Here is a 23100-nt window from a genome sequence, read left to right as displayed (position 1 = left end):
CCCCCTCGGCAGCAGCCGAGCGCCCCGCTCCGTGCCCCGCTCCGTGCCCGCCGCGGTCGCTCCCGGCCCCTCGTCCCCCGCCCACACGCCCGGGAGCGGGACCTCCGGGACGGCCGTGCCGAGCATCCCCGCGGCGCGGGGCGCAGACCTCGCCGGGCCCCCGTGCCACCCCCGCCGGGGCCGTCCCGCCGCCGGCCCCGCCCGGTTCCCGGTCATGGCGGCGCTGCTGCGGCGCGGGCTGCGGGCGGCGGCGCTCCTCGCCGGGACCCCGCGGCGGGCAGCGGCGACGTGGCCCGGGGACCCGGAGACGCCGGACCCAGTGCTGGAGGAGGCCGAGAGGTGCGGGGCGGCCGGGGCGGGGACCGGGACCGAGGGCCGGGACCGGGCCGCTCACGTCTCTTCCCCGCAGGGCGCGGCGGCGGCGGGCGGCGGCGCGGTTCGAGCGGCTGCGGCGGGAGCTGGGGGGGCGCGGCGGCCCCGAGCGCACCCTGACCTGGCAGGCGATGGAGCAGATGCGGTGAGCGGCGGGGCCGGGGCGGGCCGGGCCGTGCCGGACCGTGCCCCGGTGACCGCCCCTGTGCCCGCAGGTTCCTGCGGCAGGAGCTGCCCGAGGAGTGGCCACCGGAGCGCCTGGCCCAGGGCTTCGGCGTCAGCCCCGACGTGGTGCGGCGGGTCCTGCGGAGCCGGAGCTGCCCCCCGCCGCGCCGCCGCCTGCGGCAGGACGAGAAGGCGCTGAAAGCCGCACCGGCACCGGCTCCGGCCGCCGGCTGCGAGGTCCGCGCCCCCGACGGAACGTTGCTGTACCGGTTACCGCGGGGTTGGGGCGTGCCGGGGTCCGGCGCGCAATAAACGGCTGGAGGGGACCCGCCTCCGCCCGTGCTGCTTCCGTCGCGGCGGCGATGGGATCCGAGGTGGCGCTGCTGCTGGAGGCGGCGGATTTCGCGGCCAGGAAGCACAAGGGGCAGCGGCGGAAGGACCCCGAGGGCACCCCCTTCATCAACCACCCCATCGGTGCGGAGCCCCCCCGGCCCCGAGCCGCCGCAGCACCGGCCGGCCGGCCGCGCTGGGAGAGCTCCGGAACCCGGGAGCTCCCGCTCCCGGAGCACCGCGCGCCTCCGGGGAAACCCGTTCCTGCTCAGGAGGACCGCCCGCCTCCAGGAAGGAGCCCCCGGGACCCCCTTTCTGCCCCGGAGCGCTGCCCGCCCCCGGGAGCCCTCCGCCCCGGCCCCTGGACAGAGCCGGTGGACTCTGTCCCCGCTGCCCGACTGCCCACTCGCCCCAGCCCCGTGTTCGGCTGTGGGGGCTTCCCCCACGCTGCTGCCCTGCCCGGCCCGCGGCACCCCCCCTGCCCGGCCTGGGGACAGTGCCCACCCCGCAGGTGCCGACTCCCACAGCCCTCCTGCCTGCCCCAGGCTTTTACCCCGCAGGGTGCCCCCTGCGCCAGGCACTGCCTGCCCGGGACCTGATCCTCTGATCCCAGGGGACCCCTCCTGCCCACTCGCTGCCCCCAGGAGCTGCCTGCTCCCCCCCGTACCCCCTTCCCACCTCTCTGCTCTGCATCGCAGGCGTAGCCAGGATCTTGGCCCACGAGGCTGGCGTGACGGACATTGTCGTGCTGCAGGTAATGCCTCACCCTCCCCTGTCCACTGCCCGCTGCTGCCCGCTGCTGCCCACTGCCCGCTCCTGGCCCCGCACCCCCGACTGTCCCCCCCCTTGCCCCAAGGCTGCCCTCCTGCACGACACGGTGGAAGACACGGACACCACCTTCTCGGAGATCGAGGAGCGGTTCGGGGAGGAGGTGAGACGTGTTGTGGAGGAGGTGACGGATGATAAGACGCTGCCCAAGATGGAGCGAAAGCGCCTGCAGATCGAGCACGCCCCCGGCAGCAGCCCCCGGGCCAAGCTGGTCAAGCTGGCCGACAAGCTGCACAACCTGCGGGACCTGAACCGCTGCACCCCCGAAGGTAGAGCCCGCGCCGGGCCCCCCCGAGCGCCCCGAACGCCGCCGGGGCTGCCCCTGGCACGGCGGGGGCTGCCCAGCAGCTCGGCAGGGGCCGCGGCGCTGTCCCCGGGCGCGGGGCTGCTCCCTGCTCCCCGGGTGACGCCGAGGGACGGACGGGCCCTCGGTCTCGACCAGAACCGCTCCGAGCGCGGCCCGGCTGCGGGCGACACCGTGTCAGAGCGGCCCCTCCGGGCCGGGGGAGCGGGAGGGGGGCACCGCCCGAGCCGGAGGGGGCTCGGACCCCGGCGGGTGCCCGGACCCGCTCCGCGGAGTCCGGCGGGGCTGGGGGAGCGGAGCGGCTTCCAGCCGGCGGGTAACGGGCGGGGGAGGGGGATTGGTCCGGGAGGGACCGCTGGCGGCGCCGGGACCGGGGCCGGGGCCCTCTCGGGGCGCCCCGCGCAGCCGGACGTGACGCGCCCCGCGTGTTCCCGCAGGGTGGTCGCCGCAGCGCGTGCAGGAGTACTTCCGGTGGGCGGCGCGGGTGGTGGCCGGTCTGCGCGGGACGAGCCCGCCGCTGGAGGCCGCGCTGCGGCGGCTGTTCGAGGAGCGCGGCCTGACGCTGTGACCGGCGCCGGGCGCCGCGGGCAATAAACGTGCGCAGAGCTCCGCGTCCCGCCTCCCCGCGTTGCTATGGCGCCCGGCACTTCCGCCGCGGGGTTCCGGCGGGGACGCGGCCGCGTTCGGGCGTTCCGGGGGCCGCGCCGCTCCCCGCCGCCCCGCCATGGCCTTCGCGGGCCGCCGCGACGTGCCCGAGGCGCCCGACTTCGGTATCCTGAAGCGGCTGGCGCGGGACCAGCTCATCTACCTGCTGGAGCAGGTCCGGGCCGCGGCGGCGGCAGCCCGGGGACGGGCTCGAGGGCTGCGGGCCGGGGCCGGCCCGGGAGAGCGGCGGGGGGGGCCGGGATCCCGCACCGGAGGCGGGGGTCGGGGAGGGGCCGGGATCGGGGTCGGCGCCAGGCGGGTGGCGGGGGAGGGGATTGGTCCGGGAGGGGCCCGGTACCGGCAGGGGAGGGGATCGGTCCGGGGGGGGCCCGGTACCGGCAGGGGAGGGGATCGGTCCGGGAGGGGCCCGGTACCGGCAGGGGAGGGGATCGGTCCGGGGGGGGCCCGGTACCGGCAGGGGAGGGGATCGGTCCGGGGGGGGCCCGGTACCGGCAGGGGAGGGGGGCTCGGCCCCGGGAGCAGCCCCCGGGGCAGCCGGCGGGGCGCGGACCCCACGCGCCGCCTGCCCTCAGCTCCCCGGGAAGAAGGACCTGTTCATCGAGGCCGACCTGATGAGCCCCCTGGACCGCATCGCCAACGTCTCCATCCTGAAGGTACGGAATGGAATGGCACGGTACAGTGCGGTACGGCACAGTACGGTATGGCACAGTGCGGAACGGTACGGCATGGTACGGCACAGCACAGTACGGTGTGGTACAGTATGGTACCATACGGTACGGTGGGGCCGCCCGCGGCCACGCCACCCACCCGCGGCCCGCCTCTCCCCGCAGCAGCACGACGTGGACAAGCTGTACAAGGCGGAGAGCCGGCCGGGCCTCGGCGCCAGCGACCAGTGAGTCCCCCGCCGCGGCGGCATCGGGGCTGCCCAGCGGTGTTCGTGGGGGCAGGTGGGGGGCAGGTGCCACTCCAGCTCAGGATTTGCGTTCAGTGGGCCGGGCAAGTCCCGGGGCAGAGATGCTGAGAGATTGGGGCCGGGGAGGGCAGCGCCGGGCACAGGGCACCCCTCACTCCCCTCTGTGACCGCAGGTTCTGCTTCCTCGTCCGCCCACGGATCAAGACGATGAGGTACATCGCCGGTGAGTGCCAATGGCTGAGGGGCAGTTGTCACCCCACTGCCAGGGGGCATGCCTCCACCCCGTGCTGGGGCTTGGGCTGCTGCTGCCTCGTGGACATGCACGGTTGTGGGAAGCATCCTGCATGCTGGGGCTGAGGGTCGGTGCACTGGGCTACCGGTGTGCAGTGGGCTTGGGAAGGGCTTTCAGCAAGATGGCAGCCTGGGTGGCACGCGCCGCGCCGGGGGGTTCGCTTCCTGTCTGAGGTATTTCGGGTCCTGTCAGATGCGGGACCCCGGACTGCATCCCACAAAAGGAGCTGTGCCGGTGCAGGGGGTGCGCAGCCTCTGCAGAGTCTGCGCGATTTTTGTCTGCAGATATTGTCAACGCTGACAAGATGTCGGGGAGGAGCAGGAAGTACAAGATTATCTTCAGCCCCCAGAAGGTCAGTCTGACTGCGCTCTGCTGCCAGTTACCCCACTGCTCCGTGTCTGCCCAGCCTTCGTGCCTGCCACCCCTTCTACTGACACCAAAAGTTCTTCATTTCTGACCCAGAAATGTTTCATTAAAACCAAACGTCGTGGTGCCTGGGAACGAGCTGGTCCCTTCCACCGCCAGGTCTTTGCCTGCCTGCTCGGAGCCCGGCCGGGCCCTGAGGGTCTCTCCTTCTCTTCCAGTTCTACGCTTGCGAGATGGTGCTGGAGGAAGAGGGAGTCTTTGGTGGTGAGTGGGGTGGTGGTGCCAGCCCTTCCCCTCCCTGAGGGCTCGCTTGCCATAGCTCTGATGCCACAGAATCGCCGGTGAATCCCAGTACCGGGATCCCTGTGCTGGCAGGGACGGGAGCGTGGACAGGACCCGCAGGTCCCCACGAGCCTGGCTGCCCGCCCGCAGGTGGGCGTGCATGTGCACGCCGCAGCGTTGGCACCTCTCTTCTCTCTCCTGGGAGGAGAGGGAGTCCAGCCACGGATCCCTGCGGAAAAGCCCCGTCTCTCGGCTCCCCACGCCTCTGGGGGGCCAGGGCAATCCGTGAGGCTGTTTCTGCCGAGGGCTGGGTGACTGTCACCTTTTGCTGTCCCACACTCAGATGTCACCTGCGATGAATGGTCCTTCTACCTGCTCCCCCTGGACGAAGACATCATCAGCATGGAGCTGCCCGAGTTCTTTCGCGACTACTTCTTGGTCAGTGGGATGATGCTGCCGGGACGCTGCCCCGCAGGGTGGGAGCCTTCTCCTTGCTTGTCAGTTGGGCTCGGGACAGAAGAGCTTGGTTCAGAGAGCGGATGCGTGACGTCCCGCTCCGTCCCTGCAGCCCTCGCCGCAGGCCCTTGTCTGCTGTCCCGGGTGGCTTTTGCTGGGGGTGGCTGCTCCAACAGGCGGTGATGTCTCCCCTCCTCTGCACGAAGACCCCTGTGCTGGCCCCTCCTCAGCTCCCTCTCCCTGAGTGGCTTCTGGGCATCCCAGCAGGTTCCTGTGCACGTTCCTCCTGGAAGCGCCAAGCCCAGGGCCCACTCCATCCCCAGTCCCTCTCCAGCCGAGTCTCCCGACGTGGCAGTCGTTTCACAGCCAGCCTGCCCAGACTCGCTCCCTGAAATCTCGTGTCCCTGCAGGAGGGAGATCACCGCTGGATCAACTCCGTCGCTCGAGCCCTGCAGTTACTGAACTCCCTGTACGGACCTTTCGGCAAGGTGTACGGGATTGGCAGGTGTGCCAAGGTACGGCCCGTGCTGCCGGCTCGGCTGGCACGCAGGGAATCCTCTGGTCCCTGTAAGGAGTACAGCTCGCGGGAATCCAGCCCCATCAGCTGTGTGGTGTTTGCATCGCCGTGGAGGTGGCACCACACTGCTGCCTCTTCCCAGGTGGCCCTGGGGACTCCGCAGGTTTGCGGGGGGGCCCTGCTGTCCGGCATCTGCCAGCTGGTGCCGCGCGTGCCAGGGTTGGACAGGGGGAGTTGTGGCAGCATCTGCTGCTCATTGGGGTGTTGTGGAGCACCCTGTTCCCTGGAGGGGGAAGTGCTTGTGCCCAGCCTCCGTCGGTGAGCCCCGTGCCCGTTGCAGCCGGTTGTCCCCATGGGACACCTTGGCCCGTGCCCTGGCTGGCACAGCACGGCGGCATGCGAGGGGCTGGTGCTGGGGCAGACTGTGGGCCTTGGTGGGAGCCTGGGTGCTCCCCTGGGCCCTGGCACGCTCTGCCTGTCACAGATGAGCTACGAGCTGTGGCGGGACCTGGAGGAGGAGAGCGACGGTGAGGGCCAGGGCAGGAAGCCTGAGATTGGCAACATCTTCCTCATGGACAGAGGTAGGCTGGAGCGAGGCGGGCAGCGGGCGAGGGCCAGCCAAGGGGGAGCAGTTTGGGCCGGCAGCTCGCTCGGAGAAGAATCCTCTGGCAAACAGGGCAGGGAGAGCCTGTGCTGGCTGCAGGGAGCAGCAGGAGGTGCGGGCAGGCGGCTGCAGGGCAGGGAGGCACGAGGGGCAGGAGGGCAGCTGTGTTGGCACCGGCTCTCGTTGCAGACACGGACTACGTGACGGCACTGTGCTCCCAGGTGGTGTACGAGGGGCTGGTGGACGACACCTTCCGCATCAAGTGCGGTAGGTCGCCACGGGAGGTGACGGGGCGGCGCGGGGCTCCGTACCCGTGCGGAGAGAGTCTCCGGGGTTTCTGCCTGGCATTGCCAGACCCAGGGCCGGCCTGCTGCAGCCGAGGCTGTTCCCTGCGGGGACGGTCCTGGTGTGGGGCACCACTGGAGGCTGTCCACGAGGACAGCCCTCGGTCTGACCGAGCGGCTGGGCAGGCATCGCCTGTCTCTGCTGCCTTTTGCAGCAGCGCCGGCGCACGCGGCGATGTCAGTGTTGCTGGGGCAAAGCAGCTCTTCATCCTTCTCTGCAGGGAGCGTGGATTTTGGGCCAGACGTCACCTCTTCTGACAAGAGTATTAAGGTTCTGCTCAACGCCCAGGACAAAGTGAGTCCTCGCGTGCCTTGGGGGAAGTGGGTTCCCTGGTGCTCCGTGCCCCGGTGGCACCAGCAGGAGGCTGAGCGGGGCGTTTCCTCCCCTAAGCCTGAGCAGGGAGCGGCCGGGTGCTGCTGGGCCTCAGCGGGCAGGTTGGGATGGGTTGGGGTACAGAGACCAGAGGAACGTGGTCTGCAGGCACAGCTCGGCTCCTGAGTCGGCAGAGTCCTGCGTGCCAGGCTGTGCCGTGCCGGCCGGTTGGTGTTTTGAGGCACTGACCTCCCGAGCGGGGATACCACCTTGTCTCACTGCTGTCCAGGCTGCCGGCAGGCGCCAGCTCTGGGTACTGGGGGCTGTGGCTGGACAGGCTCCGTGCTGGCACAGGGGAGCGCAGGGTGGGTGCCCGGCACTGACTGCTGTGGTGCTCTCTGCAGGTCTTCAGCCAGATCCGGAACGAGCACTTCTCCAGTGTCTTCGGCTTCCTGAGCCAGAAGTCGCGTAACCTGCAGGCCCAGTACGACGTGAGTATCACCCCGGGGCGTGGGACATCTGCGGTGCCGTCCCTCTGCAGCCAGGTCACCTCCCTGGATGCTCTTTCTTCCGCAGCGGCGCCGCGGCATGGACATCAAGCAGATGAAGAACTTTGTCTCCCAGGAACTGAAGGGACTAAAGCAAGAGCATCGCCTGCTGAGCCTGCGTAGGAGCCGGGGCTGGGACGGCGGGGACGGGGAGGCCCTTGGCCGCTGCAGCGGGTGCCTGGGCTCCTGGGGGAAGCAGAGGGGGCTGAAGGGCCCTGCTAGTCCTCAGGAGGGGCAGATGATCTGAGCAGTGGGCAGGGTGGCAGAGGCTGTTAGTTCGTGCAAGTGCCCATAGTGGGGCTGGGGGGACAAGCTGTAGGCAGAGCCCGTTACTCCTCCATAGTGGTTGTCTCTCTTGGCTACGCAGATATTGGTGCCTGCGAGTCCATCATGAAAAAGAAAACCAAGCAGGACTTCCAGGAGATGATCAAGGTCGAGCATTGTGAGTGCTGTTCCCTGTCCCACAACTGTTGCCACCCCTGTCCCAATCCTCACACCCCTGCCCTCCACACCCACATACGTGCCCCAGGCCTGGGCAGCCTCACACCCAGGTGCCCCCTGTGTGACCACAGTCCTTCCAGACCGTTTGTATTGGGGTGGGTCTGGAGATCCTAAGCAGGGTTAACCGTGTCCTCAGAGGGCTGGTGTGTGGTGGGGCGGGAGTCCCCCATTCTCTGGGGCTCAGGGAGGGAGGCTGAGCCCAGACCCCGGCTCGGTTAGCTGGTGAGGGCCCTGGGGGTGGGCAAAGTGACGCTGCCTCTTCCCTTGCCGTAGCTCTGTTGGAGGGCTTTGACATCCGTGAGAGCACCAGCTTCATAGAGGAGCACATTGACCGGCAGGTGAGACCCACGCCAAGCCGGAGGGTGGGCTGCTCTGCCCGCCCAGTGCCACTGTGGGGCTGCGGGTGGCTCACCGCCTGCCCCCACGCAGGTGTCCCCCATCGAGAGCCTGCGCCTGATGTGCCTCCTGTCCATCACGGAGAACGGTGAGGCGTCAGGCTGTGCAGGGCAGGGAGGGGCGGCACCGGGGCTCCCTGGCCTTGGCACAGAGCTCACCCTGGTGCTCCCCACAGGTCTCATCCCCAAAGACTACCGCTCCCTGAAAACCCAGTACCTGCAGGTGAGTGTCTAGGGGCTCACAGCCAAGTGAGCATTGTGTCAGACAGAGCTTCTCCTCCGTCTGCTGCTTGCCACGAGGCACTGGGCAGCAGCGCTCCCCAGGGATGCTCAGGCTGTCTCTGCAGGACAGCCCCTGCCTCCATGGGCTTTCCACAAGCCCTGAGCTCTGCCTGCCCCTGCCCGTTGCCTGCAGGGTTGCTCTAAGCAGCCTCCCCACACAGCTGGCACCCTGCCGCCTTCCCGTGCTCACGGCTGGGGCTCTGTGCTGATCCGGCTGCTCCTTCCCCAGAGCTACGGGCCTGAGCACTTGCTGACCTTCCACAACCTCAAGCGCATCGGGCTGCTGACCGAGCAGTCGGCCGGAGAGACCCTGACTGCTGTGGAGAGCAGGGTCAGCAAGCTGGTGACGGACCGTGCTGCAGGTGAGAGCCAGCCCTCCCTGCCCCGCGTGTGCCCCGGGAGCCCAGGCTGTGGGGAGCCCTGACCTGCCCCATGGGGAGCTGCTGCTTCGGAGCTGGCTGGAAGCACGTGGCAAACGCGGACGCTGCAGGCACAGAGCACATCCCCAGAGATGGTGCTATGGATGGGGCAGGGGGCTCTGCCCAGGGGGGCAGCAGGGCTGGCAGGCAACGCTGCCAGTTCTCTTCGAGAGCCAGGAGCTCTGCGTATCCCTCTGCCCAGCCTGTGGCTCCGATTAATCCGGAGGCTCTGAGCTGTTTCTCCTCGTCTTCTTTTCCAGGAAAGATCACAGATGCATTTAATTCTTTGGCCAGGAAGAGCAATTTTCGAGCTATAAGCAAGAAGCTGGGGTTGGTATGTCCTCGTGGGGCTGCTGGCCTGCTGCTCTGCCCACTGGTGCCAGAAGAGCCCTGGTCAGTCTGTGCCCGTGCCTGGCTCTGCACCCCCAGGGAGGTGCTTTGTGTGGGGCCAGAGCTGCTGCTGCTGCTCCGGGCAGCAGAGGGGCTTCTCCCCTGGACAGGGGGTCACTGCGGACTTGCCCCGCTGGCAGGGGAGGGCCGGCTGCTCCAGCCGTCCAGGGGGCCGGGGCTCACCTCGGTCCGGGGGAGAGGTGACGTTTCCGTCCCTGGCGCTCTGACGCACAGCCCGCCCCGGCCGTGTGTTTGCTGGCCCTGGCCCCACGGCGGTGGGGCAGGAGGTGGTGACAGAGGCTTGTTCGGAGCGTCCGTCCCTCCTCATCCACCTGCACCTCCGTGGGGGTTGGTGGAGCCCCGAGCAGGTTGTTCCCACACCCCAAGTATCTCGCGTGTCTCCGCAGATCCCCCGGGTGGATGGAGAGTACGACCTGAAAATGCCCCGGGACATGGCCTACGTGTTCAGCGGGGCCTACGTCCCCCTGAGCTGCAAGATCATCGAGCAGGTGAGCTGCTGCTGCGGAGCACCGTGTGCGGACCCCCGAGCCCCGGCCTCCTTCCAGGGGGTCTGGCGGGGGTCCCTGCGCCCGGGGCTGGGGCTGGCAGCGCTCGTCTGCTGGTCGGTGCTCCCCTGCGCTGAGCTGTGCCCAGCGCCTGCGCCCTGACCCCCGCCCTGTGCCCAGGTGCTGGAGCGCCGGGGCTGGCTGGGCCTGGAGGAGGTGGTGCGGCTGCTCAACGGACACGAGTTCTCCGTCTCAGGTGGGGCGAGCAGCGCCGGGCTGGGCGCGGGCGGGACTGGGGCTGGGGGGTCCGACAGCGCTCTGCCCCGTCCAGACGGCGCCGTGGAGGACAACCCTGCCTGGGAGTCCCAGCGCGTCGTCCTGGCCGTCTTCCTGGGGGGCTGCACCTTCTCCGAAATCGCTGCTCTTCGCTTCCTGGGGAAGGAGAGAGGTGAGAGCCGCAGCGGGGGGCACGCTGCCTGCCGCGGGGCAGGAGCGGGCAGGGGCTCGGGGCACGCCGTGGTCCCGGCGTAAAACCGAGCCGCGGCCGTGCTCGGTGTCAGCGGCGGCTGAAGCCCGAGGGAAGGGGGTGGTGAAGTCCGGGGGCCCTCCCGGTTGGCGCTGCCAGGGAACAGCCGTGCCCTCGGCTGGGCACCGGGCCGGGAGCGCCAGCGCTGCCCCGCGGCACGGCCGGGGCTGGCGGGGCACTGGCGGCGCCGCTCCCCCAGGGTGCCGGTTCATCTTCCTGACCACGGCCGTCACCAACAGCGCGCGGATGATGGAGGCCATGATCGAGGCGCGGGCGTGATGGGGGCAGCGATAAACCAATAAACATCTCCTGTGGCACGGACACGGCTGCGGCTGCGGGCGGGGAGGGGTCCCGGGGCGGGGAGGGGTCCCGGGGCAGGGGGGGGTCCCGGGGCAGGGGGGGGTCCCGGGGCAGGGGGGGGTCCCGGGGCAGGGGGGTCCCGGGGCGGGGAGGGGTCCCGGGGCAGGGAGGGGTCCCGGGACAGGGGGGTCCTGGGGCGGGGAGGGGTCCCGGGGCAGGGAGGGGTCCCGGGGCAGGGGGGGGTCCGGCGGAGGCAGCGCCGGGGGTGGGGAGCGGCCCGCCCCGGGCCGGCGCATGCGCAGTGGCCCTCGGGCGCCGCCCAGCGGTTGCTGTCAAACACCGAGCGCGCGCCCAGCGCCTCACGGAAAGTGCCGTTAGGCGTGACGACACGGCGGTGCGCATCTCGCTCCTGATTGGCTAGAGGCCCCGAAGGCTTTTCGCTGCCATTGGTTCGCGGCCGGCTTGGGGCGTGGCCGGTCGCGAGCACGACGGGTAGGCAGGCGGCGGTTGCGGGCGGGGCCTGCGGCGGGCGGCAGCCAGTGAGCGCGGCCGGGGGCGAGTTTGAATCGGCGGCGCGGAGCGCGGCGCAGCGGCGGCCATGAGGAAGAGGTGCGGGGCGGGGGGCCGCGACCCGGCGGGACCGGGTGGGGGGAGAGGTGGCCCGGGGGGGGGGGTGCGGAGGTGGGGGGTGGACCGGCGACCGGGCGGCCCCGGCCCCGCCCCGGCCCCGGCCCCGGCCCCGCCCGGCCCCGCCGGCCCCGCCCCCGGCCAGCGGCGGTCGCTGATGGCCGGTGGCCCCGGTGCTCTCAGCGAGGTGCTGGCGGCCGAGGCCGTGTCGTGCCTGAACCGCGCCATGGCGGCGCTGCGGGATATCTGGGAGGAGATCGGCATCCCCGAGGAGCAGCGCCTGGAGCGCACCGAGGTGGTCAAGAAGCACATCAAGGTGAGGGGCGGCGGGGGTCCCGGGTGGGGGGGGGTCCCCGGGCTGCCGAGCACCCCGCTCGCTCGCTGCTGGGCCTGCGGCTGCAGCGGGAGCGCCCCGGCCCGGGGCGGGGGCAGCTCGGCGTGAGCTCCCCCAGCGGCGCTCTCGCGGCGCCCGGGCCCGGCTGCGGGTACGGGGCCAGCCGGGTCCAGCGGGAGCGCCCGGAGGTCCCTGTTTGGGCCGGGAGCACCCGGGGCTGTCGCTGTGCCCCGCGGGGCCCCGTCCCGTGGGCACCGCATGCCGCCCGCCCCTCCGGCTGGCCCTTCGCTTGGCTCCGGCTTTGCTGCCGTCCCACCGGCTGCGTGTTCCCCTCGCTCCGTCCCTGCCGCCTGCCTCTGACCACATCTGTGCTGCAGAATCTCCTGGACATGATGGTCGCAGAGGAGGAGAGCCTGAAGGAGCGTCTCTTGAAGAGCATCGCCATGTGTCGGAAGGAGCTTGACCTCCTCTGCAGGGAGCTCCAGCTGGACCCCTTTGAGGTACGGTATTGCGTTTCACTCCTAGGATCCTGGTGGCAACAGTCTCCTGTTGCCTGGCCTCTGCCTGGGTGTCCTGGTGAGGACAGAGCTCGCAAGGCAAACACCGCTCATCCTGACGCTTGGTAGAGCCAAAGGCTTTGTGGCCCTTCACGGATCAGGCGCTGGGAGATGGTTGGGAGGAGGCCAGGTGTCTTACAGCGTCTTGTTTGGTGTGTTGCTGCTGCATTTGCACCTTCCTGGGGAGCATCTTGCTCGGAACTAGGGCTATGTGTCTTAGGTCTTAGTTTTAGAAGCCTAAATACATGAGTCGGGTCTGTGAGAGCTGTGGAGAAAAGAGCTGGTTTCTGGACTCTTCTAGGCAGAGGAAGAAAGTACCATTCTGCAGATGGAGAAGAATTTGCGCACTCGTGTGGAAGTGCTGTTAAAGCAGAAAAAAGACAGGAAGCAGGAGCTGAAAACCCTGCAAGAACAAGACCAAGACTTGTGTGACATCCTCTGCACAACCCCGTTCTGCATTGACAGCGATGCCGTGCCCAGCCTGGAAGACCTGGATCGCTACAGGCGCCACTTGGCCTCCCTGACCGCCGAGAAGGTAAGCGGAGAGGGGCTGAGGATCTCGCCGAGGGTGGCACACGAGGTGCTTGCTGGTTGCTAATGCTGCTCGTCACCTCCAGGAGCAAAGGCGAGAAAAGTTTGTCAGCAGCAAGAGGCAAATCATCCTCCTCATGGAGGAACTGGACCACACTCCAGACACAAGCTTTGAGCGGGACGTGGTGTGCGAGGACGAGGAAGCCTTCTGCTTGTCCACGGACAACATCGCTGCCCTCCAGAATCTGCTGCAGCAGGTACGTTGGCACACTGAGGCAGCGCTGCTTGCTGCAGCGAGTGTTGGTGGGTCCTGGTGGCAGCTGGCATCGCGGCGTAAAGAGTGACTGCCCAGTTTTCAGTGGGCCTGTGTGCTAGAACATCCTTTCGGGAGCTTTTGCAAAGAGATCTTGGAAGACAAGGAGTGCCTTTGCGAGGAGCGGCAGAGCAGACGGCCGGCTCGCGCCCTTCGGGGCCGGGCTGCGCTGGCGCTGACCCTGCGCTCTCCCTCCTGCAGCTGGAAGCCCAGCGGTCCCTGAACGAAGCTGTGTGCACAGAGCTGCGCTCCAGGATCATTGCGCTTTGGGAAAGGCTGCAGGTTCCTGTGGAGGAGAGAGAGTCTTCTGCGGTGCACATGACTGGGTCCAGAGCCAAAACCATGAAAGCTGTAAGGACCCTCCTGTGCCCTGGAGGGGGGAGGGCTGGGGAGCAGCAGCTCTGGGTTTCACGCTCCTGTTTGTTTAGCCGGAGCGAAGGAGCCGCTTCCGGTGGTCAGGAGCGGGGTGAGCGTCTATTTCCGCATATCAAGCGGGCCAGATCCTGCCCTCATGGGTGGAGGAGCTGGGAGTTGGTGCTGGCGACTGCCTCATCTTAGAAAGTGGCTTATGTGGAAGATAAATCCTGTTCTGCTCTTCTTCTCATGCTGCCTTCTCTGAGTCTGTGTTCTGATCTTGTTGGCAGCTGCAGTTGGAAGTGGATCAGCTGGAGGAGCTGAAGCTGCAGAACATGAAATCTGTGATTCAGGCAATCCGGGCAGAGCTGGCTGACTACTGGGACAAATGCTTCTACAGTCAGGAGCAGAGGGAAGGCTTCAGCCCCTATTATGATGGTGGGTACTGGCTTTCCCTGCTCATTGACTCCCAGTGGGAGCTGCAGGCTGCCCTCAGCAGGCAGAGACGTGGGGATCCCAGTTGCCTCCTGAAAGTGCTGTTCTGTCATCTCCAGAGGACTATACAGAGACCCTGCTTGAGCTCCACGATGCTGAGGTGGGGAAGATGAAGAGCTACTATGAAACACACAAAGATCTGTTTGAGGCCGTCCAGAAATGGGAGGAGAACTGGAAGCTCTTTCTGGAGCTGGAGGTATTGCCTGGGCAGGAATGTGCTCTGCCTGGCACAGTGGGTCGGTGAGGGGATGGGGTGCTGGAATCTGGAGCACTGGTATGGTTTGTGATGGGGGCTGTGCAGCAGGGATGACTTTATTCAGAGTCTATGTCCTGTGGAGTGTATTTTGGGCTGTGAGACTGGGCAGCACGTTTGATTCTCTCCTGATCTCCCTTCTGTACTAGAGAAAAGCAACTGATCCCAGTCGCTTTGCCAACCGTGGGGGCAATCTGCTGAAAGAAGAGAAGCAGCGAGCAAAGCTGCAGAAGACGCTTTCTAAGGTAGGTTCAGCCCTGGAGAAGAAGTGGTAGTCCCAAACAGCCCTCCGTAGTGCTGACAGAGGAGAAGTGCAGCACTTTGAGCCAGCGAGGGGTGTCCTTGGGCATGGAGATGCCCACGGCCTCTCTACACTGCCCTTGTGTCCTGATCAGCTGCAGGAGGAGCTGGAGAGCAGGGTCCAGGCCTGGGAGCAGCAGCACGAGGGGTCCTTTCTGGTGAAGGGGCAGCAGTTCATGGAGTATGTGACGGAGCAGTGGCAGCTGTACCGCCTGGAGAAAGAGAAGGAGAAACAGGAGCGGGTGAGTGCGAAGCTGAGTGTGCTGCTTCCAGGCAGGGGCACAGCCGCAGCCGCTGCCCAGGGTGCTCTGTCTTCTCGCTGCCTGGAAGCGGCTCTGCACGCAGTCACCTGTTTGGCAGTGGGACTGGTGTCCATTGCTGTCTGTCTGCGTTGAGCCCTTTTCTTGGCCCCAGCTGTGCCAGAACCGCAGCTTGGCTCTGGATACCTGTAAATCCCTGGGGAAACGCCTGCTGCTTAGCCGTGCCACAGACCGTCCGTAGGGCATTGCCCTTCCCCAGGAGCGAGTGGCACGCAGGCGCTCGGCCGGCTCCGCGCGGGTTTGTAAGTGCAGATCTCTCGCACAGCACCTGAAGAAAAGCCGCCAGATCGAGACGGAGATGATGTACGGAAGCACCCCACGGACACCCATCAAGCGTCGGGTGCTCGGCTCCCAGACGCCCAGCAAAGTAAGGAAGGTGAGCTGTGCGAAGCAGCATAGATGTGCGTGACTGGGACCCTGGCAGGAGCTGAGCTCTGGCACTGGGCTGGAGCTGTGCCTTGTTTTGGGCCAGCCTCAGTGCCACACGGAGATGCAGGGAGGGTCTGGGGTGCTGTGGCAGCGTAACGGAAGCCGGGGAAGGGCCCAGGCCACCGGCACCCCTGTTCTCCCTGGGGACAGTCAAGCCCGTGGTGCTGTGGTGCTCCGGGGGCAGAAGGCTCTGCGCAGCCAGGACTTCCACCTCGGTTTGCGTTGCGCGGTGTAGCTGCCAGCTTCCCCCCCATGACGTGTGCTCTGCTTTTCCCTTCAGCTCAACGGCACTTCCATCTCCAGCGCCACACCCAACAACACTGTTCGTTCAGCTTTTGGGGGAACCATCTACCACTCGCCAACGTCTCGGTTGCCGCCTTCCGGAGGGAAGGTAAGGAGCTTTCCAGGGAGTCCCTGCCCAGCAGGGTGAGCTGGGAAGGTGACAGGTGAGCTGGCACGGCACAGCTCCGACTGCTGTCGCACTGTGCTTCACTGCCTTTCCTGCCAACTCCTGGGGTGCAGAAGCCCCATTTGTCTGTATCCTGCTGCGTTGAGCTGCCGCGATCCTGATAGGATATTGTCTGTCGCTTCGTCCTGTAGTTCGGCCAGGCTCGGACCCCCAGCCGTGTGGCTGCGAAGCCCCCCCGTCACGGATACAGGGAGCGGAACAAGGAGAACATGTCGCAGCTGAACGGAACCACCCTGAGCGGTGGGTGCACCCCCACAGCCCCTGCCCAGCGTAACCACAGCGTTAATTCTGTTGCCAGCACCTATTCTGAGTTTGCGGTAATTCACCTCTTCTAAACCCACCTCCCCTCGCTGGGCAGCACGGGGGGTGCGCTCCCCCCTCCCGGAGCACCCCAAGGGGCTCAGCTCTGCACAGCCCTCCCAGTGTCCCCGTGCAGGGCGACTGTTCCTGCCAGTGCCCGTGGCAGCAGATCTGTTGGCTCTGCAGCGAGAACTTAAACTTGAGGTTTGGTGGCTGAGGCCGAGTGCTGCTCATGTCACGCAGAGGCCCTGAGCAGCCCAGTGGGGAACAGACAAACTCAAGAGAAACCCTGATGTCGGGGGCACCTCCCAGCCCTGCGCAGGGGCAAAGCCGTACATGGCTCAGGCCCCCTGGCACAGCCCTGCTGAAGGGATGCAGCCACTCTCCCAAGGTGGGCCTGTCTCTAGCTGCTTGAGCGAAGTCTCCCCCCACCCCTGAGGTTCCAGTCACTTGGTGCAGTGTGTTCTGGAGGTGGTGATGCTCCCCGGCCTCTCCAAGGGGCTGCAGCACGGTGGCCCGGGCACCTGGCAGCAGCAGCACTCTGTCGCTGTCTTAACTTGGTCAGTGGGGAGGGGAGGGAGGGTCTCCTGACCCCCAGGTGGGGGAAGCCTCTTCCTGCTGCCTCCACGGACTTGTCTGTGGCACGCTCACGTGGGACCCCGCTTGCTGCCACTCTGAGCCGAGCCTGCGCGGGGCCCTGGTGTCTGTCCCACCTTTGCCGCTGGTCTCTGCGGTGTGCGGGGTGAGCGAGGGCTGTGCCACGGCCCCAGCTGCCAGGGAAGGTGCTCCCTGCTGATGGATGGGGCTTCGTGTCGCGCCAGAGGTGCCTTAGTGGCCTCTGCCCTCCTCTTAGTATGGGCTGAGCCCAAGCGGTAACATCTGCTGACCCGAGAAAGCCATGAGCATCCCGTCCTTGTGGCAGCTAAGCCTGTGTGTGCAGTGCCCTGTGTGCCCCTGGGGCTGTGCCAGGCTGCAATCCCAGGTTCCCAGGTTTGGATCGTGCACAGCCTCGGGGCAGGGTGGGTGCTGCTTTGGGTGTTCCCCTCCTCCAGCAGCTGGGCATGGCTGTCCCCATCTGCCTGCTTCCCCTCCCTTCGCGGAGGGGCAGCCCATTTGTGTCCTGCTGACCTGGCAGGGTCCTTCCCGGGACAGCCAGCCTGTGCCCGAGGGAGGGATGTGGTTCCCGGGCTGTTTGGGCAACAGGTGCTCCTGCTTCTGGGAGGCTGATGGGCTCCAAGTTCTGTCTGGGCTACTCTTGCTAACGCTCTCCTGCCCTCTTCCGAAGCAAGAGGGGTGGGAACCCAAACAAAGCGGCGGGAGCAGCCTGGCCTGGCCTGCCCTCCGTGCTGGCTGGAGCCGTTCCTGCTCTCCCACAACGCCACGGAGCAACAGCTCTGTCCCCGCTGCCCTCTGTGCAGCCGTCCCCTCATCCCCATCTCCCCCTTCTTCTTTCCACAGCGCGAACTTTCAAAGGCTTCCAGATCTGACAGTAGCTCCCGCGTCCTGAACTCCACCACCACCAATGCCTTCTGCTGACCGCTGCCTCCAGCCTCAGCCGCTCGTAGTTAGTGCCCTGCTGCTGGGCAGCGCCTGGCGCAGCGGCATTCCCTAGGGTTACGTTTTACCGGGGTCCCGGCGTTCCTGGCTCTCTGCGGGGTGGGGGTGGGTTCCTGCCTGCCAGGGTAGGGTGGGGAAGGGACGCTTTTAAAAACGTGCTTTTATTTGGGGAATTCTTTCCAATGTTTGTGATTAAAGATTCGAGTAAGCAGTTTGTTAGGGTAGCGCAGCGGTGGGTGGTGGCTTCTGCCACAGCCTGGCTGCTTGGGGCTGGGCACTGCTGTTGGGGTGCAGGGGCTCTGCCTGGCAGAGCAGGCTCTGGGACAGACACGGCCGATGGCGCAGAGCCGGGGTCCGTGCCCTTTGCCAGGGGCCACGGGCTGGGTGCAGCGCTGAGGGGCTCATCTCTTCCACAGCGGCTGGAACAGCAGGGCACGTCACAGGTGCCAAGCCTGATCAGGCATTCTCCTGGTGCTGGTACAACTCCTGCCCTGCTGCTCCCTCTGCCATGGCACTCACCCACTGCTGCCTGCAGCTCTCCCTCACCCTTTGCTCCGGCGGAGGACAGCGAGTGTCTGCTTCAGCCCCACACCACAGCACTGGGCACGGCTCGGGGAGCCCGTCTGCACCTTTGTTAATGAAGTTCTGTATATATGCCTGTCCTGGTTCATGCCTCGTTTGCACCTTGTTATCACTACAGTCCCCCACTTGCTGTTATTTATTCCCAGGTTCTGTCCCCTTGCTCTGTAACTCTGTATATAATGTTAATGGAAATAATACATATGTGTATATAGCTGCTGCTGTTTGTCTGTCTGGGGGGAGACCCACTGGGGGCGGGCAGGGCTTTAAGCTGGGGATGGCTCCAGAGGGGCTGAGGGAAGCTGGGACCATCCTTTGTTCATGACACAAAGCACCACCACAGCCATTACGGAAAAGTTGATGTAATAAACACATTCAGCCCTTCCCCGGGCTGTACTCAGCACTCGGGCAGCTGCCCAGGCACTGTCAGGCACCAGCCCAGTTCCAGGGCACGAGTTCAGTTCTCCGTGGGCTAAACTCAGTGGGATCCTGTTCTGGGGGGCTCCGTGCCCCACCACTGTGGGCAGCATGGTGCTGGGGCTGGTCCTAGCAGCAGGTGGGCACGAGCAGAGCTTCCCTGTGTCTTCCTCACCGCCGGCAGCCGTGCGCTCATGGCTCCAGCACGCAGACATAGGTGGTCCAGGGCCCGCACACCACCGCCTCTGCCCGCAGCCCCTCTGACACCAGGTACTCAACGCGGCGTGGCCGGTCAGAGCTGGTGGTGTCCTCGTGTCCCAGCTGCCCGTATTTACCTGCAGACACCGGTTGTGCCACCATGTGGCCCCTGCCCTTGCAAGGGTACCAGCTCCCCAGGTGTTCAGGGGAAGGAAGAAATGCAAGAGCATCCCTTACAAATGGCTCCAGTCAGGACCCCAGGAAAGGGCTCCAGTACGGAACCTCACAGCAGTACGGGAAGGAAGCTGGTCCCGGGGGGTGTTGTACCGCCCCAGAGAAAAGGCATCACTTACCCCAGCCCCAGGTGTAGAGCTCCCCGCCTCCTGCAAACGGGATGGCACCCGTCAGCCAGCACCCGCACCACAGCGCAGGGGGCTGCCGGCCTCCGGTTTCTGCTCCGCCGGGTCCCGGTGAGCCCCGGCCCCCATTAGCCACCGCCGCCCCTTGGTTAGCCACTGCCACCCTGCTCCTGGGCAGCACTGAACGCGGGGGTGTTGCTGCCGCCCCGCCAGCGAGAGCCGGGCACTCACGTGTGATGACAGCCGTGTGCCGGGACCCGCAGCTGACCTCGCTGACCTCCAGATCCTGCGGCAGATCCAGCAACGCTGGGAATGCCTGGATGGAAATGAACGCAGCGTCCTCGGCAGGAGGCTGCTCCTGGCGGGGCCTCGGCTCAGCGTCCCCTGGGAAGAGCCAACCCTCAGCTCCCAGGAGCGACTGGGCTCCCCCCAGGCTCAAAATCCTCAGCCTCACACCAAGCTGCCAGCACTGCAGCAGCGGACCCAGCACCACCCCCAGCCCAACCAGCAGCACCCTCACCTGCACCCACGTCCTTGTCCTGCGCCCGCTCTTCCGCCAGCGCTTTGGAGGGCAGAGCCAGCTGGCCCGACTCGTTCCAGCCCCACACATAGAGGTCTCCTGCCTCTGGGGCAAGAGGAGGGAGCACATCGGGGGTGGCTCTGGAGCAGAGCTCAACCCTGAGCCCCCCCGGCAGCAGCGGGGTGCTCTGGGGGCACCAGCACCCACCGAGTACGGCACAGCACCATGCAGCCGCTCCCCTGGGACCAGGTCTCGACAGGGCTGTACGCTGCCGCCAGTCACCCTAACCACCCGCACCCGGCATGGCCCCTCACCACTAACGCTGGCCGAATGCCACCCGCCAGCCGCCACTGCCTGCATGGGCACACCAGCCAACGCCTCCACCAGCCGCGGCTCCAGCTCCGACTCCAGGGTGCCATGGCCGAGCTGCCCGTGCCTGCAGGGAGACACACACGGACAGACAGACACCACCCACGAGGACCCTCCAGCCCTCACACCACTCTGCCTGGCCATGGGCCCGCGGTCCCTGCCGAGCCCCTGCTGCTGCCCCTCTGTCCCCCCAGGACCCACTCCCCCTCGCTGGAGCTGTGTCCCAAAAGTGGGGGTGCAGCGGGGACACAGGGACCAGCCAGAGCAGGTTGGCGGTGGAGGGAGGAGTTGCCCCAGTGCCAGGCTGGGTGGGAGGTGGGGGTGGGTGGCCTCGGTGCCCGGCAGGCTGGGTGTGCAGGTCACAGCTGCACAAGTGCCAGAGTCTGTCACGTTGCGCAACGGTGCGGGGAACGACACAGCTCTGAATTCATAAGCGTCTTTACAATTAGTCCATTGATCACCTAATTGATTGCTGAGCTTATCCGGGCCGTGCTGAGCCAGCAACCAACAGCGCCGTGTCAGCAATCAGTTGGGCCCCAAGCCCGAAAGCAAAAGCTGAGGCTCCCAGGAGGGGACACGTTGGGGCTCATCCCGGGGGTGGCACCAGCCGGGACAACAAGCGTTTCGCACAGTGGGCACATGAAGGCTTAGTGTGGGCTACGCAGGACAGGATCTGGCCCCACATGCTGAGGTGTGCGAAATCCTCCCTGCGTGGGTGAGGTGTGCCCCCATGGGTGCTGCCAGCAGCGCCATGAGCACCGAGAGCCCCGGACGGGTGGTGCCAGACACGAAGGTGAAGGCTACAAGGTGCGAAGGCTGCAAGGTGCCCGCAGCACCCAGGGCTCGTCAGGACAGATGAGCCTCAGCTGCTGAAGGGAAAACCACAGCTGAGGGGGCATAAAGAGCTGACCCCAGGAACAGGGACAAGCCAAACACTGGTGGGAGGGCGATGCCCAGCACAGGGCAGCCTGTGGGCAGGACAACAGCCCAGTTACAGACTGGGGGGGGCTGGTGGTGAGCAAGTGGAATACAAAGCATCAGTGGCTTTAATTGTCAAAGCTGTTGCAAAAGCAGAAAATTATGAGGGAGGGTAAGGAGGGATGGGCTTGTGCCCCAATACCCCTGTCCCAGCTGCACCCCCATACCCTTCCCCGAGCCCCTGTGCCCCCACAGCCCCCCCACCCCTCATCCCTAGCACCAAGCAGCAGGGGAAGGTAAGGAGGGGACAGACTCACGCCCTGACCGCAGGCAGTGCAGGGCGGCAGAAGGAAAGAAAGGGCTGTGACTCAACAGCAGTTGTACGTAATCAAGATGAATTAAGAGTTATTAATTGTAGCTCAATAATTATGTGCAACACCACGAGGAATAACAGGATCATGGAGTAACGAGCCGTGTATTTACTACTCAATTTGCTTACTGATCATGTCATCACTTTATTATTTAACTGTGCTGACTAATCAACACTACAGAAACTTGAACCAGTTTGTTTTAAGCCTGCAAGCTAATGGGGGGGGGTCAGACCCTGAGGTGACCCCCCCCCCCCAACATCCTCTCACCTGCATCCCCTCCCGTATGGCCCCCATCCTCCCTGTCATCGTCTCTGCGTCCCCCCAGCACTCAGCATCCATCCCGGCATCATCTCCTTGTCTCCCCCCGCCCTCGCCTTGTTTCCTGCCCGCCGCAGCTCTCCCGCCTCCCCTCCCAACCGCCCGGCAAACCCGCTGCCATCCCCTCCCCGCTGCTGCCACCCTTCTGCACCCCCCTGTGCCCCCATATCCTCCCCCACACCCCCTTCACACACCCCACACCACCTCCCCTGCACACCCCACTCTGTCCCTTGCACCCTTTCCGTGGGGCGGGTGCGCCCTACGGCTGCGTGTCCCCCCGCACCCCGCCGCCCCCCCGCTCACCTGCCGCCGCCCCACGCGTAGGTCTCCCCGGCAGCGCCCAGCGCCAGGACGTGCTCGTGGCCCAGCGCCAGCCCGCGGGCCCGCACCCCGCCGGGCAGCGGGGCGAAGAAGGGCGGCCGCGGGGTGACGAAGCCGCCGGGCAGCAGCGGCAGCGGCGGGGGGCGGCGGGGCCCCGGCGGCAGCTCCCGGCTCCAGGCGGGCGCGCCCCGCAGCTCGCCCCGCAGCGCCGCCGCCCGCGGCCAGGCCCGCGCCGCCGCCGCCCCCCGCAGCACCAGGTGCGTCTCCGACGGCAGCGCCTCGGCCCAGCCCGGCAGCGGCCGCCGCAGCCCCGCGCTCCGCAGCTCCAGCCCCGCGCCTGCGGAGGGGACGGGAGGGAGCGTCCCGGGGTCGGGAGAGGGGGACAACCCGCGGGGACCGGCACCGCCGCGGGGAGCATCCCGGGGGGACCGGCACTAAGGGAGACAGGGACATCCCGGGGGAACCGGCACCGCCGAGGGAAGCGGGGAGCATCCCGGAGGGACCAGCACCGCCGGGAGGGTACGGAGCATTCCGGGGGGACCGGCACCGCCGGGGAGCGGGGATGGGAGAGCATCCCGCGGGAACGTCCCGCGCCGCAGGGAGTGGGAACGGGACTAGGGACATCTCGGGGGGACGAGATGTCCCCCCGCAGAGACACACATTCCGGGGGGAACCGGCGCCGCGGCGGGAGCCGGGGGTGGTGTCCATCCCGGGGGTCCGGCGCCGAGAGATGGGGCGGGACAGGACAGACCGGGGAAACCGGCACCGTAGGGGAGAGGGGACGGGGACCGGCCGCCTCGGGTCAGCACGGGGGAGCGGAGGGGAGAACCGGGCCCGAGGCACGCACAGGGCGGCGGCGGCACGTCGGGAGGAAGAGGGACACGAGGGCACCGAGCACCGGGCCCGAGGGGCAGCCCCGGGGCGCTCACCGGTCTCCACGACCACGTAGCTCCAGGCGGGCCACACGCGGCGGATCCCCCCGGGGCCCGGCTCCAGCCGCCGCGGCCCCGGGCCCGGCCCCACCTCCCCCACCGCCTCCTCGGTGCTGAAGCCGAAGACGATCCAGGCGCGGCGCGGAGCCGCCATGGCGGGGCGGGCCGGGCCGGGGGGCGGCGCCGGCGGGAGGAGACGGCACCGGGCGGGGCGGGGGGCGGCGCACGGAGCGACACAGACCGGGCCGTGGTCCAAGAGCAGCTTTAGTGCGGTGCCAGCGGGCGGGCCCGCCGCCGTACCGGGCCCAGCGGCGCGGGGCCCCGACCGGCCCTCCCGGTT

At 67.2% G+C, this 23100-nt stretch overlaps 5 protein-coding genes across 10 annotated transcripts; 4 read left to right on the top strand and 1 right to left on the bottom strand.

The window, feature by feature from the left end:
* Positions 1 to 214: 214 nt before the first annotated feature.
* NGRN (neugrin, neurite outgrowth associated) lies at positions 215 to 849 on the top strand. Its single transcript, XM_086620546.1, has 3 exons — positions 215 to 339; positions 410 to 517; positions 588 to 849. Exons 1-3 carry the CDS (start codon positions 215 to 217, stop codon positions 847 to 849), a joined length of 495 nt encoding a protein of 164 aa, XP_086476672.1.
* A 50-nt stretch (positions 850 to 899) lies between these two features.
* HDDC3 (HD domain containing 3) lies at positions 900 to 2567 on the top strand. Its single transcript, XM_086620508.1, has 4 exons — positions 900 to 1011; positions 1566 to 1621; positions 1724 to 1964; positions 2437 to 2567. The coding sequence occupies exons 1-4, from the start codon at positions 900 to 902 to the stop codon at positions 2565 to 2567; spliced, it is 540 nt and encodes a 179-aa protein (XP_086476634.1).
* Positions 2568 to 2723: 156 nt separating this feature from the next.
* Positions 2724 to 10628, top strand: VPS33B (VPS33B late endosome and lysosome associated). 5 transcript variants are annotated; one of them, XM_086620122.1, is made up of 23 exons: positions 2724 to 2819; positions 3238 to 3318; positions 3499 to 3557; positions 3752 to 3801; positions 4155 to 4222; positions 4455 to 4500; positions 4862 to 4956; positions 5385 to 5489; positions 5976 to 6072; positions 6285 to 6362; positions 6661 to 6734; positions 7157 to 7243; positions 7329 to 7419; positions 7668 to 7742; positions 8075 to 8139; positions 8231 to 8285; positions 8373 to 8419; positions 8708 to 8840; positions 9158 to 9231; positions 9695 to 9796; positions 9974 to 10049; positions 10125 to 10241; positions 10519 to 10628. In XM_086620122.1, the coding sequence occupies exons 1-23, from the start codon at positions 2724 to 2726 to the stop codon at positions 10596 to 10598; spliced, it is 1851 nt and encodes a 616-aa protein (XP_086476248.1). In that variant the 3' UTR covers positions 10599 to 10628. The 5 variants fall into 5 exon arrangements, with proteins under 5 accessions (XP_086476248.1, XP_086476247.1, XP_086476249.1 ...); XM_086620121.1 differs by having other exon boundaries at positions 3496 to 3557; XM_086620123.1 differs by lacking the exon at positions 3238 to 3318 and having other exon boundaries at positions 3496 to 3557.
* Positions 10629 to 11217: 589 nt separating this feature from the next.
* PRC1 (protein regulator of cytokinesis 1) lies at positions 11218 to 17437 on the top strand. The gene is made up of 14 exons (XM_086620231.1): positions 11218 to 11228; positions 11430 to 11562; positions 11958 to 12080; positions 12439 to 12672; positions 12755 to 12925; positions 13183 to 13332; positions 13626 to 13773; positions 13890 to 14026; positions 14233 to 14328; positions 14479 to 14625; positions 14969 to 15079; positions 15413 to 15523; positions 15733 to 15918; positions 17360 to 17437. Exons 1-14 carry the CDS (start codon positions 11218 to 11220, stop codon positions 17435 to 17437), a joined length of 1836 nt encoding a protein of 611 aa, XP_086476357.1.
* Positions 17438 to 18646: 1209 nt separating this feature from the next.
* Positions 18647 to 22914, bottom strand: RCCD1 (RCC1 domain containing 1). Of its 2 annotated transcripts, none has more exons than XM_086620490.1 (7): positions 22758 to 22914; positions 21811 to 22165; positions 19846 to 19967; positions 19524 to 19636; positions 19243 to 19384; positions 19006 to 19035; positions 18647 to 18789 (listed from the first exon to the last, which is right to left on the bottom strand). In XM_086620490.1, the coding sequence occupies exons 1-7, from the start codon at positions 22912 to 22914 to the stop codon at positions 18647 to 18649; spliced, it is 1062 nt and encodes a 353-aa protein (XP_086476616.1). The 2 variants fall into 2 exon arrangements, with proteins under 2 accessions (XP_086476616.1, XP_086476615.1); XM_086620489.1 differs by having other exon boundaries at positions 19243 to 19395; positions 19532 to 19636.
* Positions 22915 to 23100: the final 186 nt, after the last annotated feature.

The sequence above is a fragment of the Tauraco erythrolophus genome, chromosome 14 (genome assembly GCF_009769465.1).
Source record: "Tauraco erythrolophus isolate bTauEry1 chromosome 14, bTauEry1.pri, whole genome shotgun sequence".
NCBI lineage: Eukaryota > Metazoa > Chordata > Aves > Musophagiformes > Musophagidae > Tauraco > Tauraco erythrolophus.
Note: the sequence above shows the minus strand (reverse complement) of the source record. Positions and strands in the feature narration are given on the sequence as shown.

What these genes read in the sequence shown, in the direction of transcription:
- NGRN (XM_086620546.1), top strand. Translation starts at nt 215, where the DNA reads ATGGCGGCGCTGCTGCGGCGCGGGCTGCGGGCGGCGGCGCTCCTCGCC. An exon ending in GTGCTGGAGGAGGCCGAGAG is followed by an intron (nt 340 to 409) that starts GTGCGGGGCGGC and finishes TCTTCCCCGCAG; the next exon opens with GGCGCGGCGGCGGCGGGCGG. An exon ending in CAGGCGATGGAGCAGATGCG is followed by an intron (nt 518 to 587) that starts GTGAGCGGCGGG and finishes CTGTGCCCGCAG; the next exon opens with GTTCCTGCGGCAGGAGCTGC.
- HDDC3 (XM_086620508.1), top strand. Translation starts at nt 900, where the DNA reads ATGGGATCCGAGGTGGCGCTGCTGCTGGAGGCGGCGGATTTCGCGGCC. An exon ending in CGGACATTGTCGTGCTGCAG is followed by an intron (nt 1,622 to 1,723) that starts GTAATGCCTCAC and finishes CCTTGCCCCAAG; the next exon opens with GCTGCCCTCCTGCACGACAC. An exon ending in GAACCGCTGCACCCCCGAAG is followed by an intron (nt 1,965 to 2,436) that starts GTAGAGCCCGCG and finishes GTGTTCCCGCAG; the next exon opens with GGTGGTCGCCGCAGCGCGTG.
- VPS33B (XM_086620121.1), top strand. Translation starts at nt 2,724, where the DNA reads ATGGCCTTCGCGGGCCGCCGCGACGTGCCCGAGGCGCCCGACTTCGGT. An exon ending in TTATCTTCAGCCCCCAGAAG is followed by an intron (nt 4,223 to 4,454) that starts GTCAGTCTGACT and finishes CTTCTCTTCCAG; the next exon opens with TTCTACGCTTGCGAGATGGT. An exon ending in TCTTTCGCGACTACTTCTTG is followed by an intron (nt 4,957 to 5,384) that starts GTCAGTGGGATG and finishes GTGTCCCTGCAG; the next exon opens with GAGGGAGATCACCGCTGGAT.
- PRC1 (XM_086620231.1), top strand. An exon ending in TCCAGCTGGACCCCTTTGAG is followed by an intron (nt 12,081 to 12,438) that starts GTACGGTATTGC and finishes GGACTCTTCTAG; the next exon opens with GCAGAGGAAGAAAGTACCAT. An exon ending in TCCAGAATCTGCTGCAGCAG is followed by an intron (nt 12,926 to 13,182) that starts GTACGTTGGCAC and finishes TCCCTCCTGCAG; the next exon opens with CTGGAAGCCCAGCGGTCCCT.
- RCCD1 (XM_086620489.1), bottom strand. Translation starts at nt 22,914, where the DNA reads ATGGCGGCTCCGCGCCGCGCCTGGATCGTCTTCGGCTTCAGCACCGAG. An exon ending in GCATTCGGCCAGCGTTAGTG is followed by an intron (nt 19,637 to 19,845) that starts GTGAGGGGCCAT and finishes CTCTTGCCCCAG; the next exon opens with AGGCAGGAGACCTCTATGTG. An exon ending in GGACAAGGACGTGGGTGCAG is followed by an intron (nt 19,396 to 19,531) that starts GTGAGGGTGCTG and finishes GGCTCTTCCCAG; the next exon opens with GGGACGCTGAGCCGAGGCCC.